At 54.5% G+C, this 17954-nt stretch overlaps 6 protein-coding genes across 6 annotated transcripts; 3 read left to right on the forward strand and 3 right to left on the reverse strand.

Annotated features, from left to right (window-relative positions):
- Window positions 1–1123: 1123 nt before the first annotated feature.
- Window positions 1124–3496, reverse strand: HER10_EVM0010580 (carbon-nitrogen hydrolase). Its single transcript, XM_035480036.1, has 4 exons — window positions 3157–3496; window positions 2973–3065; window positions 1930–2735; window positions 1124–1633 (listed from the first exon to the last, which is right to left on the reverse strand). The coding sequence occupies exons 1-4, from the start codon at window positions 3232–3234 to the stop codon at window positions 1612–1614; spliced, it is 999 nt and encodes a 332-aa protein (XP_035330005.1). The 5' UTR covers window positions 3235–3496; the 3' UTR covers window positions 1124–1611.
- A 554-nt stretch (window positions 3497–4050) lies between these two features.
- HER10_EVM0008863 (diphthamide biosynthesis protein 1) lies at window positions 4051–5755 on the forward strand. The gene is made up of 2 exons (XM_035478371.1): window positions 4051–4410; window positions 4475–5755. The coding sequence occupies exons 1-2, from the start codon at window positions 4215–4217 to the stop codon at window positions 5626–5628; spliced, it is 1350 nt and encodes a 449-aa protein (XP_035329780.1). The 5' UTR covers window positions 4051–4214; the 3' UTR covers window positions 5629–5755.
- Window positions 5756–6978: 1223 nt separating this feature from the next.
- Window positions 6979–8714, forward strand: HER10_EVM0012819 (uncharacterized protein; the record flags this gene model as incomplete). Its single annotated transcript, XM_035482201.1, has 2 exons — window positions 6979–7028; window positions 7115–8714. 2 exons carry the CDS (start codon window positions 6979–6981, stop codon window positions 8652–8654), a joined length of 1590 nt encoding a protein of 529 aa, XP_035330251.1. The 3' UTR covers window positions 8655–8714.
- Window positions 8715–9193: 479 nt separating this feature from the next.
- HER10_EVM0008237 (glycosyl hydrolase family 10) lies at window positions 9194–10844 on the reverse strand. The gene is made up of 3 exons (XM_035477767.1): window positions 10277–10844; window positions 9584–10219; window positions 9194–9517 (listed from the first exon to the last, which is right to left on the reverse strand). The coding sequence occupies exons 1-3, from the start codon at window positions 10502–10504 to the stop codon at window positions 9278–9280; spliced, it is 1104 nt and encodes a 367-aa protein (XP_035329716.1). The 5' UTR covers window positions 10505–10844; the 3' UTR covers window positions 9194–9277.
- Window positions 10845–13444: 2600 nt separating this feature from the next.
- On the forward strand, window positions 13445–15044 carry HER10_EVM0006304 (ribosomal protein S6e). Its single transcript, XM_035475893.1, has 4 exons — window positions 13445–13557; window positions 13739–14188; window positions 14507–14674; window positions 14736–15044. The coding sequence occupies exons 1-4, from the start codon at window positions 13552–13554 to the stop codon at window positions 14829–14831; spliced, it is 720 nt and encodes a 239-aa protein (XP_035329453.1). The 5' UTR covers window positions 13445–13551; the 3' UTR covers window positions 14832–15044.
- Window positions 15045–15489: 445 nt separating this feature from the next.
- HER10_EVM0001277 (ribose-phosphate diphosphokinase) lies at window positions 15490–17702 on the reverse strand. Its single transcript, XM_035471032.1, has 5 exons — window positions 16640–17702; window positions 16465–16559; window positions 16048–16373; window positions 15957–15994; window positions 15490–15894 (listed from the first exon to the last, which is right to left on the reverse strand). The coding sequence occupies exons 1-5, from the start codon at window positions 16704–16706 to the stop codon at window positions 15668–15670; spliced, it is 753 nt and encodes a 250-aa protein (XP_035328854.1). The 5' UTR covers window positions 16707–17702; the 3' UTR covers window positions 15490–15667.
- Window positions 17703–17954: the final 252 nt, after the last annotated feature.

Genomic DNA, 17954 nt, shown 5'->3' on the forward strand with positions numbered 1-17954 from the left:
CCCCGGGCAGCTGAGGATAACTGAAGCAGGCGGATCTCGTTTCCTGCCTTTCTTAATTTTACCACGTTATTTCGAATTTCAGATTTTCCTTCTAGCGCGTCCCTCTTTTTTCTTCTTCACCTTCTCTCTCTCTCTCTCGCTCGCTCTCGTGGGGCCGACACAGTAACCCTTGCTAACGTTCAATGGGCCCAAATCGCGTGTCCGGGCAAAATTAACCCAAACCACGGGTCCAGCTCCGGCGCGAGGAGAATGCTCATTGCTCACTTTCACAGTCTACCCACCACCCCTGAGTTTCTTGACCGAAACTCCCCATGCGCAGTAGTTACGACACGAGCAAAGCCCGGCCTGGATCAGCAGTGCAGCACCAGGAAACGGGGAGCGGGCAGGCACACCGACAGACAGACACACCAACCCCCAGTTCCAAAACCGTTGGGTCTTCTCTTCTTCCTTGGCCCTAGTGTGTATCCGTACGCTACTCATAGGCAATCCGGATTACGCTATCCGGCCGGGGCTCTCGCCCCCATCGCTGAGGAGTCAAATGCTATGTACATACAAAAATGCAAAGGGCTGGGACGGATCCAACTCAAGCCGCCGACGGCTCGTCCTTCCCCTTCTTCCCCCCGGTGAGCTAAGGGTATTGGCGATGTGGGCAAACCCCGCTAGAAAGGCCAAGCGTCCAGATTACCACAGTACCGACCGTAGTGGACGGATACTCTGTACTCTCTGTACAGATACAGGGAAACACAATTCATCCTGGGATGTTGACTCACCGGGTCACCGGGGAACGTGGGCGTTTGGATTCTTGGGAAATTGGGCCTTTCGGTCTGCCAACTGCCGGTGGCATGCAACCGATCCTCCCAGCCCGTCAAGGGACCCGGTCTGGCCTCTGCCGTAGGTTGGCTGTTTCGCTGGAACCGGGCTCCATATCGATTCAGAACATCATATCTCCCAAGGGAGATTGTTGTCTCGGTGAGGGTCTCACCGGGGTGGGTTTGTCTTTCTCTTCTCTTTCTTTCTCATCTTTCCACCCTGCGAAACACGGGCCCTGTCTTGCTTGTGGAGGTCAAGGTAACCTTTGCGGTCTCTCGTGCCAAAGTGTGTATGTACGGATACTCCCATACAGCGCAGGACCTCTTTTTTGAATTTTTCCACACACTAATCTCCATTGATCATTTCGACCGGCGGCGCCCCCAATCTATGGAACATTGCGGCTACGCTTCTAGAATATCCACAGACGCGCCGAGTGGTTGGGACGCTCATCCCTGCAGCATTCCCTTCCCACAAAGAGCCTCAAGCCCTCAAGGACCTGCACCGCGGTGTTACCGACAGTCGGGGACTCAGGGCTCGTCTCGTCTCGCCCGTACCGGTTACCCGTGCTTCTTTTTCTCTCCCTCCCGCCTCTCCCCGGCGGCGAGGCTTGCTAGACTCCCCCTCCCTTCTCCCGAGACCCGCGGCCCTCTCCATACCGGTCTGTACTGTAATACCTTTATCTGTACTGCGTACTCCGTACGTACGGAGCACGAGTAACTCTACGGATACACCTGCGATCCCAGCTTTGACCCTGCTTTCCGGGAATGTGACAGCTCACACGCCCACCCCCAAGGAGGACCTTCAGAATTCAGGGTACACATCGCTGCTCTCAGGTCATCAGCTAAACCATCCCGCTGGTACACGATGGGAGAGGGGCCCGGCATCCTAGGTGACGGGGGGATATGGATATGCCCATTGCCCAGAGAGAAGAAATGACAGCACCTCCAGGGGAGGGGTTAGGGACAAGGGGCGTGTCATTCACATGGTGAAAATTTTGAGCCTCAAGTGGGCGTGTAAGAGATGGAGGTCGGTGTGAGTAAGAGGATGGAGACGAGGAAAAAAGGAATGATGACGTGAAAGAGAGAGAAAGGAAAGGAAAAGGGAAGAAACACAACTCACGTCCGTCTGGCCAACGGCATACCCTCCCTGACTTTAGCCCACTCGTCCAAATCCACATCGACAAAGCCAATGGCCCCCTCGGCGCCCTCCTCGGCCCTGCCATCGGCGTCCACGCCGCCCAGCTCCAGCTTGACCCGGCCCCAGGGGTCGACGACCATGCTGTGCCCGTAGCTGCTCCGCTTCGGGTTGTGCGCGCCCACCTGGGCCGCGGCGACGACCCAGCTCTGCGTCTCGATGGCGCGGGCCCGGAGGAGGGTCTCCCAGTGCGCCTGGCCCGTCCGGATGGTGAAGGCGGAGGGGTAGAGGAGGATCTGGGCGGGGCCGTGGCCGCCGTTGTTGTCGGGGAGAAAGGGGCTCTTGGGTCCCGGGTGCGTCAGGGCGAGGGCCGGTTCGGGGAAGCGGAGGTCGAAGCAGATGAGGCTGCCGGCGCGGCCGACCGGGGTGGGGAACGGGGCCGTGAGGGAGGGGCCGGCTTGGACTGTCGCGCTTTCTCGGAGGGCGCCGTAGTCGAAGAGGTGGAGCTTGTCGTAGGTCGCGGCTTGGAATATGGTGCCGTCTGCGTTGATCCAGAGGCTACGGTTGAGGAGCTTTGGAGTGGTGGTGGTGGTGGTGGTGGCGGCGTCTACGGCCGGCTTCTGGGCGTCTGATGCGGGGACGTGGATGCCGACGTTCACGGCGACGGAGTGGGTCTTTGCTGCTTCCTGGAGGCCGAGGACGAAGGGGGACTGAGACTGCGGTTGGGCTAGGGAGAGGGATTCTTGCGGGCTTGAGGCGATGTAATCTGCGGCTTCGGGGAGGAAGAGGACCTAGGAAGAACGCGGTGAGCTGTGTTGTTGGTGTTGGTGGTGGTGGTGTAGTGGGGTGGAAAGGAGGGCAGACATGAAGCCATTCTTGTGCTTCGAGCGACATTTGCACTGCAGGTCTCTCATCTGCAGCCAGCAGGATGGGTTTGCGGTGAGGGAGAGAGAGAGGAAAGGTAGCAAGACAAATGTCTTGATATCGACGCCCCCCTTTTCTTACGGATGGATTAGATGGAAACGTACTTTGGCACCACCGACAGCAGCCTTGGCGACGAGCCTCACGCACTGCTCTAGGTTGTGGGACAGAGAGGCCGTGGAACAGATTTGACCGACAGCCTGTTCACGCCGAAAGGAAGAGGGGACCGCATCAGTAAGTCATCTGCAGAGACACGTGGTCTTCTTTTGGGGGTGTGTTGGGCAGCCATACCGCGATCGCCATGTTGTTGAAGATACGGTGAGATGGATTTTTTTTGGGGGGAGGGATGTGTTTGGATGAGATACTCATGCAATGTAGGCGCGGGAATCTTGGGTAGGGGTTGGTCGTGTGGACTGATCTTGGAGAGAGGGAGGGAGAAAGTATGCTGGCCACGTGGCAGAGCAGATGAAGCCGTTCGGATGATTTTCCTGAGGATGAGGGGTGTGAAGGGTTGGCGATCTTTCATGCAAGCTATACTAGTTTCTTGGATGGGTTGGACGTCGGATGAGGAGTGGGAGAGGAGGCATCATTCGTTGCGTTGACGGGTGGGCCTGCTACCGCTTACCTTATCTGATGGTGGGATGCAGCGGGGTAAGGTAAGGTAAGGATGCTGCAATATTCAAGATGTCTCCCGTCATTTTCATGCTTGTTGATCTGATACACTCCTGACTGTTGATTCGACGATGGCGGAGAAGCACTTTCACAAATATACCTTTTCTTTCATATGAGGATAATGAACTCTTTGAATGATGATTTCCATTTTCTCCAGACACTTCGAAACACTCTGCGAGGCATGCATATATACGCCTCTGCTTAAGGCAGTTGAGGAAAAATGGACCTAGACATACTCCGCAACACCATTTAGTCATGAGAACTGAAAATATCTAGCTCGTGGAATGATTCCCTTGAGATGAGAGTGAGTTCTCAAGTGAGTTCTCAAGACTTGTGAGCTCACCGAAAGCCAGTGAGAATCCACATGTGAGCTATAGCCAATAGGCGTGAGGCCGTTTGGCCACCTCACTACCTGCATGTACCCTTTTAGCCCACGATCTTATCGTATCATTCTTCTAACTGAATTTTTCGCGGGGCAACAGCACCAGATCGCGGGGCAAACTCATCGAGACTCACTTACTCACGGTACGACGGACGGCCCTATACTAAAAGTAGTCTGCGTCTTATCTGATGATTTTTGGCTTCATATGAGAGCCCCCTTTCACAAAACATCAAATTCGCTGTGAAGCGCCCCCCCTACGTGAAGTGGAAGCCGAAGCAGAATAAGTGTCTCAGCCATGGAGGAAGATCGGGCGCAAACCGACTTGGGCATCGCCGCCGATATTGAAGAGGCTCATCGCCAGGAGGAGGCTGCGGCTCAACCAGTCCTGAAGCAACCAAAGAAGCGCTTCGTCGGAAGGAGGACAGCAGCCGAGACCGCGGCCAAAAATGGAGGTCCGAACGGGTCCATCGAGGACAGCAAGTCCATCCAAGGTGAGCACCCACGACGCCTCACATGAGAGGCAACAGCATACTCATTCTCATTCTCATCTCATAGTCGCACAACCTAAAAGAGGTCCACGCCTCCTGAACCAAGTACCCCCCGAGATCCTCAATGATCCGGCACTCAAGTCCGCCATCTCTATCCTCCCCTCCAACTACAGCTTCGAGATCCCCAAAACCATCCATCGCATCCGCTCCTCGGGCGCCAAGAAGGTCGCCCTGCAGATGCCCGAGGGTCTCCTCCTCTTCGCCACCACCATCTCCGACATCCTCACCGAGTTCTGCCCCGGCATCGAGACCCTCATCATGGGCGATGTCACCTACGGCGCCTGCTGCATCGACGACTACACCGCCCGCGCCATGGGCTGCGACCTCCTCGTCCACTACGCCCACAGCTGCCTCATCCCCGTCGACGTGACAAAGATCAAGACCCTCTACGTCTTTGTCGACATCAGCATCGACACCTCCCACCTCCTGGCCTCGCTCGAGCGCAACTTCGCCTCGGGCAAGACCGTCGCCGTCGTCGGCACCATCCAGTTCAACGCCACCATCCACGGCGTGCGCGGCACCCTCGAAAAGGCCGGCTTCAAGGTCCTCGTCCCGCAGATCGCGCCCCTGAGCAAGGGCGAGATCCTCGGCTGCACGAGCCCGCAGCTCCGCGACGACGACAAGGTCGACATGATCCTCTACCTCGGCGACGGCCGCTTCCACCTCGAGAGCATCATGATCCACAACCCCACCATCCCGGCCTACCGCTACGACCCGTACTCGCGCAAGCTGACGCGCGAGACGTACGGCCACGACGAGATGCAGGACCTGCGCCGGACCGCCATCCGCACGGCCAAGACGGCCAAGAAGTGGGGTCTCATCCTGGGCTCGCTCGGCCGCCAGGGGAACCCGCACACCATGGGCCTCATCGAGAAGCGGCTCAAGGACCGCGGCATCCCGTGGGTGAACTTGCTGCTCAGCGAGATCTTCCCGGGCAAGCTGGCCATGATGAGCGACGTCGAGTGCTGGGTGCAGGTCGCGTGCCCGCGGTTGAGCATCGACTGGGGCTACGCTTTTCCGAGGCCGCTGCTGACGCCGTACGAGGCCTTGGTTGCGCTAGAGGTGCGCGATGATTGGGGTAAGGGGGTGTATCCCATGGACTACTATGGAAAGGATGGTCTCGGACGCGTGAAGTCTGGCCAGCTTGAGGCATCGGCATAATCATCTTCAGGGGGAAGGATGAGGAGGAAGAGAGACACGAGAACAAAAGTTTATGGTTTGCATAGGAGCACGCAATGATACCTCTTTCGATGTAATCTGGAAAATGTCCCAGACAAGGATAAGCACATGACATCTTTTTGCTTCCCTGTCATTGACATAAGGGAATTCTTCAAATCACTTATACAGGCTTGGGAGCTCAAACTCAACTAACCCAGACTCCCTTATAAATGTGCCTCGCCCATTCGAAATGGTGTTGTTCGCCGGAAATCTAAGAGAGCTCATGTCTACCCAAGTCTGCACATTGATGGGTATTTGAGGTATTATACATGCGCAAACAGGGGGTTAGTGAAGAGCTCTTAGTGAAATGCACTCGAGGTCTAGAGCCGCCAAAGTTTTCGGTTTGCTTTCTTGTTGTCCCAGGTCCTTCGAGTCTCACCCTTTATTCACTCGAAAGAACTAAATCTGAATTTACTCCGTACATCTTGACCTAATAGAAAATGTTAATTGGTCATCAATCCTCTTTGTGATCTTCTTTCAACGTCTCGATTTTACCAAGAGGTGATCCTAGGCGAAACAACCAATAAACCCGTTCGGGGACGATGTTTTTGAGACCTGCCGCATCTAGTTAATTCACCCATTCGTATTGCTGCTGGTACATTTGGCAGCTGATTCTACGCTAAATACCTCGCTACGCCGCCTGCATGCGGTGCTGGCAAGGGCATCTCAACCGTGTCCTTTGTCCGCTTTCTTTCTAGAACACGAGTCTTCAGCGGTAGGGCTGAAGTTGCCAACCAAAAGCGTACTTCCTACAAAGATTCAGATTATTACGTTGGTCGATCATTCTTGGCGAACGATACCCTATATCCAAACCTGGTCAGAAATCTTGCCACTCAACATTCATTGCTGTGCCCCAAAAGTTCCAGGGGTGACATCGTTGGCGAGTTCGTACTTATCCCTGGAAGTCCCGCACCAGCACTCTTCTCCCTCACCTTATTTGCGATAAGGTGAGGCCGGAGCGCCAGCACTCTCCAGGATACCACCGCACCCTTCCGAATAGGGCCATTTGCACCGTTTACGTTGGTGCGCAACGTCGCCAAGAACAGGCATGTCTTGAATGCGTTCTGCTGATTGGTTCATTCTTGTCGACTCGTCTGGGGAACTTCCTGTTAGAACTACTACACTGGCATTGCTTAGCCTCAACCTTCAACTCCCGACTCGCATCAAACAGCTCGCTGCCTAAGTCAAATGAGGGGAAGGAACTAGAAGAGGAACACATCTCGTTATCAATCGGCTTCCGCCGTCGAGGAGCGACATCGCCCACGTCGTCTTCTCGTTTCCGCACATCATAGGATGGCCCGCAAAGGCAGTCGCAAGACAAGGACCGGCTGTATTACCTGCAAGTAGGCAACCCGCATAGATTCATACACCCCCTTTTCCATACAGCAAGGTTTGCATTCCTTTCTAACAATCACCACCACCGGAGCAGGGTCCGAAAAGTCAAGTGTGACGAGGCCAAGCCCGAGTGTATACGGTGCTCCAGTACCGGCCGTACATGCGATGGCTACGTGGACCCGGCCCAAGCCGCCGCATTGGATCAGCCCCGGCTGCTCAGGGCCCAGAGCATGTTCCCGAGCATCAACAGGCAGGAGAGCAGGGCGCTGCACTTCTTTTGCGAAATGGTCGGGCCGAACCTGCCCGGCGCCACCGACCCTTACTTCTGGACGCACCTCGTCATGCAATTCAGCCGGTACGAGCCCGCGGTGAGGCATTCCATCGTCGCCATCAGCTCGCTGTACGAGGGCGTCACCCGGGTCCAGGGTAGCCCCTTTGACGTGGGAAGCGAGCAGATCCAGGATAACGCCCTCGCTCTGCGTCACTACAACGCCGCAATTAACCAATTGACGGTCATGGAGAACCAGGGGCTGGTGCTGCTGGTTTGTCTCCTCTTCATTTGTATAGAATTCCTGCAGTCCAACCGGGAGACTGCCCTCCGTCACTGCGCTCACGGCACTGCCATACTCGCCAGCTCCGACTCTACCTCGTACAAGTGGGTGAGGCAATACCTCACGCCATTGTTTCGAAGATTGAGCGCGTTGCCCTTCTTCTTTGGGAGCGGACCATCGGATATGCTCGATCTGAGCATTTCGAGATGCCCGATACCGGACTTTTTCAATACCTTCTCCGAAGCTGAAGCCATGATTGACGACGTTTTCAACCAAGCGTTGCAAGCTATCCGCCGCGGTGACACATATCGCGTAGGACAAAAGAAAGATGTTCCAGTACCAGCAGAACTTCTAGAGGAACAGGACACAGTCTTAAACCAACTAAATCAGTGGTACGGCATGTTCACAGACCTCGAAGCCCGACGGGGGCAAACGACATTCAAAATCTCGGGGTTCGCGCGCGCATTCGCTCTAGCGAGGTATCGGATCTGTCTGATCTGGTTGAACAACGCCTTCGTCCGTTCCGAGATGGGCTACGATGACTTCCTCGACGAGTTCCGCAAAGTCGTCGAGGAGACGGCGCAAGCCGCCGCGGAACAAAACAGTACAGAAACCAAAACCGCACCCGCCTTCGAAATGGGCTTTATCGCGCCGCTCTTCTTCTGCGCACAGCGGTGTAGGGACCTGGGTTGCCGACTAGAGGCCCTGCGTCTTCTCAAACTTCTCGCCGCGCCCCGAGAGAACTTGTGGGATAGGGACGGCATGTGCGCTCTGGCTCGGAGAATCATCGAAATAGAACACGGGGTGGAATTGAATATGGACGGTCGGGTTACGCCAGGAGTCCATCCTAAATATCCGGGCCTACCACCGGAGACGACGAGGATACAACAATTCAACGTTGAATTCGTGAGTGGACGACAAAATAACTTGAACGGCCACGAAGCACGCGGCTTCAAGGCTCAATTATATATGCGGAGCGCGAGCGGTGAGATCTATCTTCGGCCCGAGACCTTATTTGAGGAGGACCCTCAACTGTCTGACGATGTGAGCCAAGAGCACATAGGGGCAGTCCTTTTCCCATAGCCCGCGAAGGTGTTACATGAACAAACCAAATAGAAACACAAACAATGAACTTATGCCCCTGCCCAAGAGCTCTGACACAATGACAAGACAGCTGGCACTTGAGAATACGAAGCTGGATCTGTCAGCTTATTGTTAATGTACGACTTGAACGATCGGAGCTAGTTGACTCAGGCCGGGTGATTAAAATGCTCGCACAGCATGGGCTGAAATAATTGCATGGCGGTTTTCGTATCGAAATCACCATATCGAGTTGAGCGCGTGCTAAGGGCATATTGCGCGTATCGTAGAGTTTTAAATTATACCGCATCGTATAATTTCCCTTAATAGCCTGATCCCGTTCAGGTCGATCTTTTGCGCCTGTAAAGCCGGAAAAGAACCACCACATGGGCTGAATCAAGACGTTTTTTTATTGGAAACATCCACATCACAATAAACACGGCATTCTGTTTTCTCAAAGCTGATAAGGCTTATCATTACGTAGAGTTAGCTGTCGCTAATGCCAAGAAGGCATGCTAAGTGCGTATTCAGACTCAATTTTGCCCTCATTACTTTGCCTCAGCTAAGCTTTTGACAATCACGGTTGGTGCAAAGCCCACCCGACACCCCTTCACCTATATCACTAACTAGAACAGCTTCTTGCTCTTGCCAGACCCCAAGGACCGCCTTCTTCTACAGGGAGCCGCAGTCGTGTTCTTCAATGCCTCGAGAACGCCATCATAAGCCGGGTGCTTGCTAAAGTCCTCGAACCAGAGAAGGGCAGCACCCTCACCCGGGAAGACGGCGGGAACCCAGCTGAAGGGGTCGTAGAAGTCCCAGATCGTGATGCCAATGCAAGCCGCTACTTGAAGACAGGCACTGGTAGACTATAGCCGAGTGAGTTAGCGTCTTGAATGCATCCAAAGATGGGGTGGGTGACGGGGTAAACCTACGTTCTTGTACGCCTCCTTCTGCCACGCCAGGTTTGTCTCATTTACCGGGAGCTCGACACGGACATCCAGCTCTGTGAGGGCAACCTCGACTCCGAGCTCGGCGTAGCTGCGAATGACCTCGACTTGCTGGTCCAGGCTAGGCGCCCTATCAGCTACGAGGTGAGCTTGCATACCAATGCCGTCGACCTTGATGCCGTCGTCCTGGAGCAGCTTCACGATGCGCTTGGCGCCCTCGCTCTTGGGACCGACCGACTCGAGGTTGTAGTCGTTGTAGTACAGCTTCGCCGCCGGATCGACCTCGGCCGCGGTGCGGAAGGCCAACTTGAGGTACTCCTCGCCGAGAACGTTATAGAAAACGGACTCGCGGTAGGTGCCATCCTCGTTGAGAGCCTCATTGACGACGTCCCAGGCGTAGCACTTGCCTTTGTAGTGGCCGGCAACCTCGTGGATGTGTCTGACAATCACCTCGGTGAGCTCCTCGGGCGTCCATGTTGTATTCTCAACCCAGGGGGCGAGCTGGCTGTGCCAGACAAGGGCATGACAGCGGAGGATCTGGCCGTTCTCTTCGGCGATGGAGGTCACGATATCACCCTCTGTGAAGTTGAAAACGCCCGGCGAGGGCTCGGTGAAAAGCCACTGAGTGAGACGTTAGCTTGAGGCGTGCGACTTCTGGGCTACCAGTTCGACACCAACCTTTTGCCCGTTAGTCGGGGTTGTTTGGCCGAACTCGTTGATATCATCGAGGATGGCGTCGTATTGCTCGTAAGATGCTTCCAGACCAGCGCGCTCGCGCTGTCCCGGGGAGTCAGTTGCAGCACCAAAGTACAGCAAGCCTGCTTTCTTCGCGTAGTAGTCAAGCTGGGCCGAGGCTAGGGGCAAGGACGCCGCCAAGAGGGGAACGGTGAGTGATTGGATGTGCATCTTGACCGTCTGGTAACAATGAAACTCGGGCGAGAAACGAGAGAACCTATCTTGAAAGAACGAGGCCGGCGTGGACGAGGGTGAGGTCAATAGGAACACTCCATAACGAGGGCGACGCAATTCATATATGCAAGATCCGGCCCGCGATGCGATTCCGTTTCCCCATGATTACCCCAATTTTCCAGGCGGACGGACGAGAGCAATCTCCAGATCATCCAATGCAACAGTGCTGAGCTACTAAGCTAGCAAGGACTGCCGCCGTGGGGTGACGTCCTCTAAGGGATATGAACCCGGCTTGAACATGTACCGGCGCCTTGGTCCCAAGACCTGCAAGCCTAGGTGACACGGCGTTGGTTGGAAGAGGGAAGGGCTTCGGGATCCAAAGGTCAAGTCCCGTGATGTGGGTACCGGGACAAGTGCGCTGGAAGAGGAGCTCATTCCGGTGAGAACCAAAGACGCGATGGTCGCGGTTGGATAGAACCGGTGGTGCTCTCAATTAGCGGCTTTCAGGGATCGTCCCTGGCATGACCTTCCCCATCTTTTGCTGGGGCGGAATGGGGAACCGTTCAATCAGCCTGTCTGCGGTTAAATTAGAGTTGGATTGTGAGCATTTATCCTAATAGCCTCCTCGGGTAGTCTCCAGAGTCCCCCTCACGGCCGGTGCGGAGGCGTGGAGAATCCCTGACTGTCAGAACAACCTCGACCTCTACGAATATTGTCGAGACCGCTATTAAGTCATTCATTTGGCCGAGCATTCGGCGAGAGCCGAGGCTATCCATGACAGACTTTGACGGTGATGGTGCCAGAATGGGATGAGGTTGCTTGGAACGCATAGTTGTTCAAAATTGAACTGGTCATCAATATGAAGGAAGCTCATCAACAGTGACGAAGACAATGGGCATGGTAACACTAGCGTTGATGCCGACTTCAGTGCCTGGTTTGTATGACCTGCGAGGTCCCTCATGAGGCAACTCAAACCAGAGTAAAGTTAACAGGGCGACCAAGCCTGCTGCGCATTGCTTCCGGAAGCGAGTAGAGAGACCAATAAAATCATGCCTTGGAATAAATTCGTCTGTTTGCCGACGCATGTTTGGAGGTATTTGTTACGGCGGGCCGTCGCCTCTCAATAACCTCGCGGCAGCGGATAACATCTTGTTCGGTTGTTCGTCTCTTTCCCAAATCCTTTATCGCCTCATTGCTTGATGACACATGGACTTTTGACTACGCGATTCTGAAGGGGAGATGCCTAAATGCAAGTAGGGTCTCATTCTTCCGACTAAAATGCCATCAAAAAGACCCGTGTTGACTTGCATCCCTAGAGGAGACCAACAAGCACGCAACCCAATGATGAGACGGAGTAACGGCCACGAAATTCGGAGACTCGTAAACCAAGCGCCAGTTGCCTGTTGCCGCTTATCCAACAAGCAAACAAGTGGCGCTGATTTTGAGAATAACTACCATGAAGCACCGCCAATCAAGGTACTGGGGCAGAACAAGTCGACGGGTTCGGATCATTGATGCTACTCAAGTCAACGTGACTTATTCGAACAAACAGTGATATCTGCGGCACTCGAATGATGTTGCTCAGAAATATGCAACTGCCGAAGATCCGGGGAAGCTGATGCTCGTCTCATTCGTCGCTTTGACCGCAGTCTACCAATGCCTCGAACCGCAACCGTATGATTTGTGAGCCGTAGTTGTCATTCTGTCACAAAGACATACGAGCTTATGAGATGCGCCCCTGATGATCACGCTGACCAGGATGTAGCGGGGATGGATGTGAGGTTGGCAACCTTTGCTAAGAGCTTCATGAGTCAAAGGTGATCTGCCACAGGCTGATCAAGGTGGCATACCAGTCTTACGTTTGATGACCGGCTATGATGGCACCGGAGCCGCCGCAATGAACAAGCGTCACGGAAATATAGACGGCAAGGGATCTGCCGTGCCAGTCATAGTTCTCCTGGTCCGGAATCGTGGCAACAGAACAGGATGAACGCCGCAACCGCTATCGTCCTTGGTAACCATCGCCCTCTCGCCACATCATGACTAGCCCCGTCGGTGTGGGTGTCATTCTTCAAAGATCGCCCTGGCGGCCTCGAACTGTCGATAACGCAGACGTCTCCTATGTGTTTTCCGTACCAACGGGCTCTGGCCGGTTCCCAAACATGATCTTGTACTTGACGATCTCAGCAATCTCGAGCTCCTCCTCAGCCTCTCCTTCACCGCCAGTGATGGCATCTCCCTTCCGCCGGATAATAGCCATGGCCTTCGGAAGCTTCTTGACCTCGCCCTGCAGTCTCTGATGCTGGCCGACATAGAGGAAGACGCGCTTCATCCAGGCCGTGCTGCCCTCTTCCTGCGTTTCGGGGTGATAGTCAGGGAATATCACTTTGCCAATGGCAATCTCAGGCTCCCTTTTGCTGGAACCCTCGTCGGGGTTGACGTGAGGCACGTTGACAGTTCCTTGCATCTCAAGCAGCGCAAGTCCAGAGGGTGTCTTGATGAGCGGGGGCAATGGGCTTTCTGAAGCTGAGGAGCCCTTCTTAGGAGGATAGATTTTGACTGATGACATTGTCGCGAGTAAATGTGATGTGTTACTTCAGTTGGCGATATACGTAGAGCAGAACCGTGATTGAGAGGTTGACTGAGTGGCAGGAATGATGTTTTCGTGATACCTTATTGTAGAGGTATGGATGTCTTGATCGCGAATTGTGAAGCGGGACCCTTTGACAGTGGAGTCGTCCATCTGAACGTAAGGTGTTGAACGGCGGCTGTAGTGTGGGTACGTATCCCGGTCCGCGTACCTTCCTAAACGGGATAGACACGTGACCCGGGGCTGTTTAAGCACGGCCCATGGAAAATCTCACCGACAGAACTTCTAGCGGCCTGTGATTGGCCCAGAGATTTTTTTCGCAGCAGGGCTCTAGCGACGCACACATTCTCGAAAATTCAAGAGTAACTTTCCGCTTTTCCTCCTTCCCACTGAACAATCCACGCCCAACGCCCAGCCGCAGTCGACAACACTTGCACCACCCAACGCCGGCAAGATGAAGGTACGATAACACCACATCCCGACAGACGAGAGTGATACAATCGAACGCGATGGAATTGCCATATCAACGACGGCGAGTTCGAATTCGCTGGCGGTCTGATCACCGCCCCGAATATTTGGAAATATTTGGAGGGGGTGGAAAAGTCAGGTTCAAGGTTGCTGACATTTTTTCTTGACAACAGTTGAACATCTCCTACCCTGCCAATGGCAGCCAGAAGCTCATCGACATTGAGGATGAGCGCAAGCTCCGCGTCTTCATGGAGAAGCGCATGGGCGCTGAGGTCCCCGGTGACTCCGTCGGCGACGAGTTCAAGGGCTACATCTTCCGCATCACCGGAGGCAACGACAAGCAGGGTTTCCCGATGAAGCAGGGTGTCATGCACCCTACCCGTGTCCGCCTCCTCCTCTCCGAGGGACACTCCTGCTACCGCCCCCGCCGCACCGGTGAGCGCAAGCGCAAGTCCGTCCGCGGCTGCATCGTCGGCATGGACCTCTCCGTCCTCGCCCTCTCCATCGTCAAGCAGGGCGAGGCCGACATCCCCGGCCTCACCGACGTCGTCCACCCCAAGCGCCTCGGCCCCAAGCGTGCCACCAAGATCCGCAAGTTCTTCAGCCTCACCAAGGATGACGATGTATGTGTGCTCCCTGTTGCGGTCCACCCTTCCAACAGCCACTTCGTCATCGCCTACCTGGTTCTGCGGCGGAGGGTCGAGCAGACCAGGTAGAGTGTGAGAGACGGGACCGTGTTTCCCCTCTGCCTTCGAACTTCTTCTTTCATCAGACGATATCTGTTGAATGCCTTGAGAAAGTGCGCCAGATATATCAGAAAACGAGAGAGGGAGAGAGAAGGAAGAGGTGGGAGCATGTGTCGGGCTTTAATCCCAATGCTATACATATCACAGATACCCTTGGCAAGTGGCTAACGAGGCATTCTTTGCTGCAACTTATAGGTCCGCAAGTACGTCATTCGCCGCGAGGTTCAGCCCAAGGGCGAGGGCAAGAAGCCTTACACCAAGGCTCCCAAGATCCAGAGACTCGTCACCCCCCAGCGTCTCCAGCACAAGCGCCACCGCATCGCCCTCAAGCGCCGCCAGGCCGAGAAGGTCAAGGACGAGGCCGTACGTTTACCCCCTATACATCCCATCTCGATACTTGAAGTCATACTGACCCCCTATCCAGAACGAATACGCCCAGGTCCTCGCCAAGCGTGTTGCCGAGCGCAAGACCGAGAAGGCCGAGCTCCGCAAGCGCCGTGCCTCTTCCATGCGCAAGTAAACTTGTCGTCATGGCGGCGGTGTTGCGTTGGGAATCATGAAAAAAGTGAAAGATTACTCGGGCCTTCTGGTTTTCTTGCATTGGCGTGGAAAAAGGGAAATGGGGCACTGGGAACTCATGTCATGAAACAAGTTTTCAGTCAACATCATGAATGTAATAGGGCATTCAAAAATGGAAATGCACATCCTTTTGACACGCGAAATACCACCAGCAATTGTTTTATGATGTTAAACAAGATTGATGCCCTCCTTGCATGTGCCATACGTCCACCTACCAATCAGCCTACTGTAACTTCTATAGTCGATACCCATCTCTGGCACATACTACTGGAGTACCTATGAGCTCTTAAAGACAAAAAGTCCTCTCAGCCCTGCCCCGCACAAGATTCTGGGGTTGGACCATCTAGATTTTCGTTCTCTTCCGGAGCGGGGGTCTATCAACGCTTGGTCTGGAGCTGGCATCAAGGCAGACCCACCGGACCCTGTGAATCTTTGGCACCGCCAAATGACCGTAGAACTAAGGTATGTCACGCCTCATGTATGGAACAAATAGAGACATCACATATACACGTAAGCGATTTCCATAGAGAATCCATTTCGTTCTTTTGTTTCAAGTCTGCCGCTAAAGCCGAACTTTTCTCTAAAAGCAGGTCTTCCTGCCGGATTTAAAAAAGGAAACCCGCAAAATGCCCGTTTGTACCGTACGCCCACCCTAATTTTGGAAAAAGGAAACCCCTCCCCCAATATGCCATGTGAAAACCCTCGAGGCTATTGCTGCTGCTGCTAGCTAGACTTGCTACTTAAAACTCTCGAAACCCTCCATCACGGAACCCCTCTCTAGACGGGAACGTGGTTGAAGAGGTAGCTGACGCTCTCGCCGTTGTGGGTGCGGCGGATGGCCTCGCCCAGGACCTGGCTGATGTCGATGACGCGCAGCTTGGGGCAGCGCTCAATCTTGTCGCCGAGGGGCACCGTGTTGGTGACGACGACGCGGGACAGGCAGCTCTTGTTGAGCGTCTCGACGGCATTACCGCTGAGGACGCCGTGGGTGACGATGGCGATGACTGTTTTATTGTCCACTGTCAGTGCATGGCTCTTCACGTTATGGATACTAAAGATGACGTACCTTCACGCGCACCGCCGGTCTCGAGAGTCTCCGCAGCCCTGTGGCAACTGTTAGTGGTGCCAAAGCATCATTTCACGATGGTTATACGAACTTGGCGAGGGTGCCGCAAGTGTCAGCCATGTCGTCGACCAGAATGGCAATCTTGTCAGTGACGTCTCCGACGAGAATCATGCGGCCGACAACGTTGGGGCGCGGGCGCTCCTTGTGGATGAGGGCGAAGCCGGTCTCCAGGCGATCGGCAATACCGGTGGCACGCTTGGCGCCGCCCGCGTCGGGACTGACGATGACGCAGTCCTCGACGTTCATGTTCTGTCTGATCCACTGGAGGACACTCGGCTCGGCGTACAGGTTGTCGACGGGGATATTGAAGAATCCCTGGATCTGCGAGGCGTGAAGGTCCATCGTGATGACGTGGTTCTATGTTTGCGCCCATGAAGTCAGCTTGGGATGCTCTCCCTCTATCCTTCGTCTCTCTTTCCTTCCCCCGCAATAATTTCGGAGTACTTACGCAGCCGGAAACCTGCAGCATGTTCGCGACAAGCTTGGCGCTGATCGGGGCACGACTCTTGTCCTTCTTGTCCTGTCTAGCGTAAGGGAAGCAAGCTGTGTGTGTATGTCCAGTCAGCGGGCGCCCTTTCCCAACAATGCGACATCCCTATTGATCGTTCGGAGGGTAGACTGACGGATGACGGCGGTGATTCGGCGGGCAGACGCGGTTCTGCAGGCGTGGATCATGATGAGAAGCTCCATCAGTCCGTCATTGATGTTGCCGGGCTCGCTGGACTGGACGATGAAGACATCCTCATCGCGGACGCTCTCGCCAACGGTGACACAGTAGAGAAGTCAGCTTTACAGGCCACTCAACGACCGGAGCCTGCCGGGGCTCAAGAGATTGTTCGCTAACCTCGTCTCTTGGTTGGAGTAGTTCAAGCTGTAAAGGCGCAAAAAGCGGTCAATTGTACTGTTCTCCAAAGAAAGTCGCGCCCGCGCCCGAAGGGCAGGTCTTGGAGACAGGCGAAAGCTTACCTCATGGTCTTCGCAAGGGGAATGCCCAGTCTGCAATATTCGCAACCCTACGTCAGCGACCGCTACTTCATGCTCCATTTCTCTATGCCACGGAGAATTCATACCGCTGAGCGACCTTCTCGGACAATTCCCCATGGCTGCTGCCCTTGAGGAGCTTGATGTCGTTTGCCATATCCCCCATGAGGCCGGTCGATGTGTGACGACAAGGGGAAAAAAAGGGAAAGAAGGATTTCGAGGAGGGGCAATCGGCCGACTATAAAGGGGTTGCTGCTGTTGCTGCGGCACCTTGCTGAGGTTTGGCAGGCTAAGGTACGGTCGGGTTTGTCTGGACGAATCGAATCGCAGCGCGGGGTCACGATGGAGGGGTATGGCTATCGGTCGGTCGGTGTGGTGGTGTCACACACACTATGGTCGAGGTCGATTTGGGAGGCCTTTTTGGTGGTGATATGCGGTTGAGTGAGACAGCGGGATTGCCTTTTACGTGGGGTTGCAAGAGCAAAGAGTCTGTGAACAGCTTTCACCGTGAGTAATGGCTGGGTCGGGTCTATCGTGTGCCTGTCCACTTGAGTATTCGCACCGGCTGGGATCGGAGTAGACTGCTTGGGAAAAAAAGTACGAAAAAAAACTAGTGCTTTGTCGGCGTTGTTCCGCAATCCCTGAGAGGTCAACATTATGTGGAGAAAGGCATGGATCCGTCCTCGGCTCTTGCTTTACTGGCGGACCTTGGCCTCTCGAAGCCTCTGTATTAGCTACCTTCCTTGCCTCATCCATTGGCATATGCGACTAGCCAACATACCTACCCATGGAAGAATTCCTCCTTATGTAACGACCAGAGGACCTTTTGAATTAGACTCGGCCATCTTGATGATAGAATTCGGAGTGGATTGATAGTTGGACCAACACCTATAACAGCCGCAATGCATGACCTAGATGCACCAGTTTAGTGCTGTCTATGGTTCAGTTTGCCAATTA

Source organism: Colletotrichum scovillei, assembly GCF_011075155.1.
Source record: "Colletotrichum scovillei strain TJNH1 chromosome Unknown Contig00009, whole genome shotgun sequence".
NCBI lineage: Eukaryota > Fungi > Ascomycota > Sordariomycetes > Glomerellales > Glomerellaceae > Colletotrichum > Colletotrichum scovillei.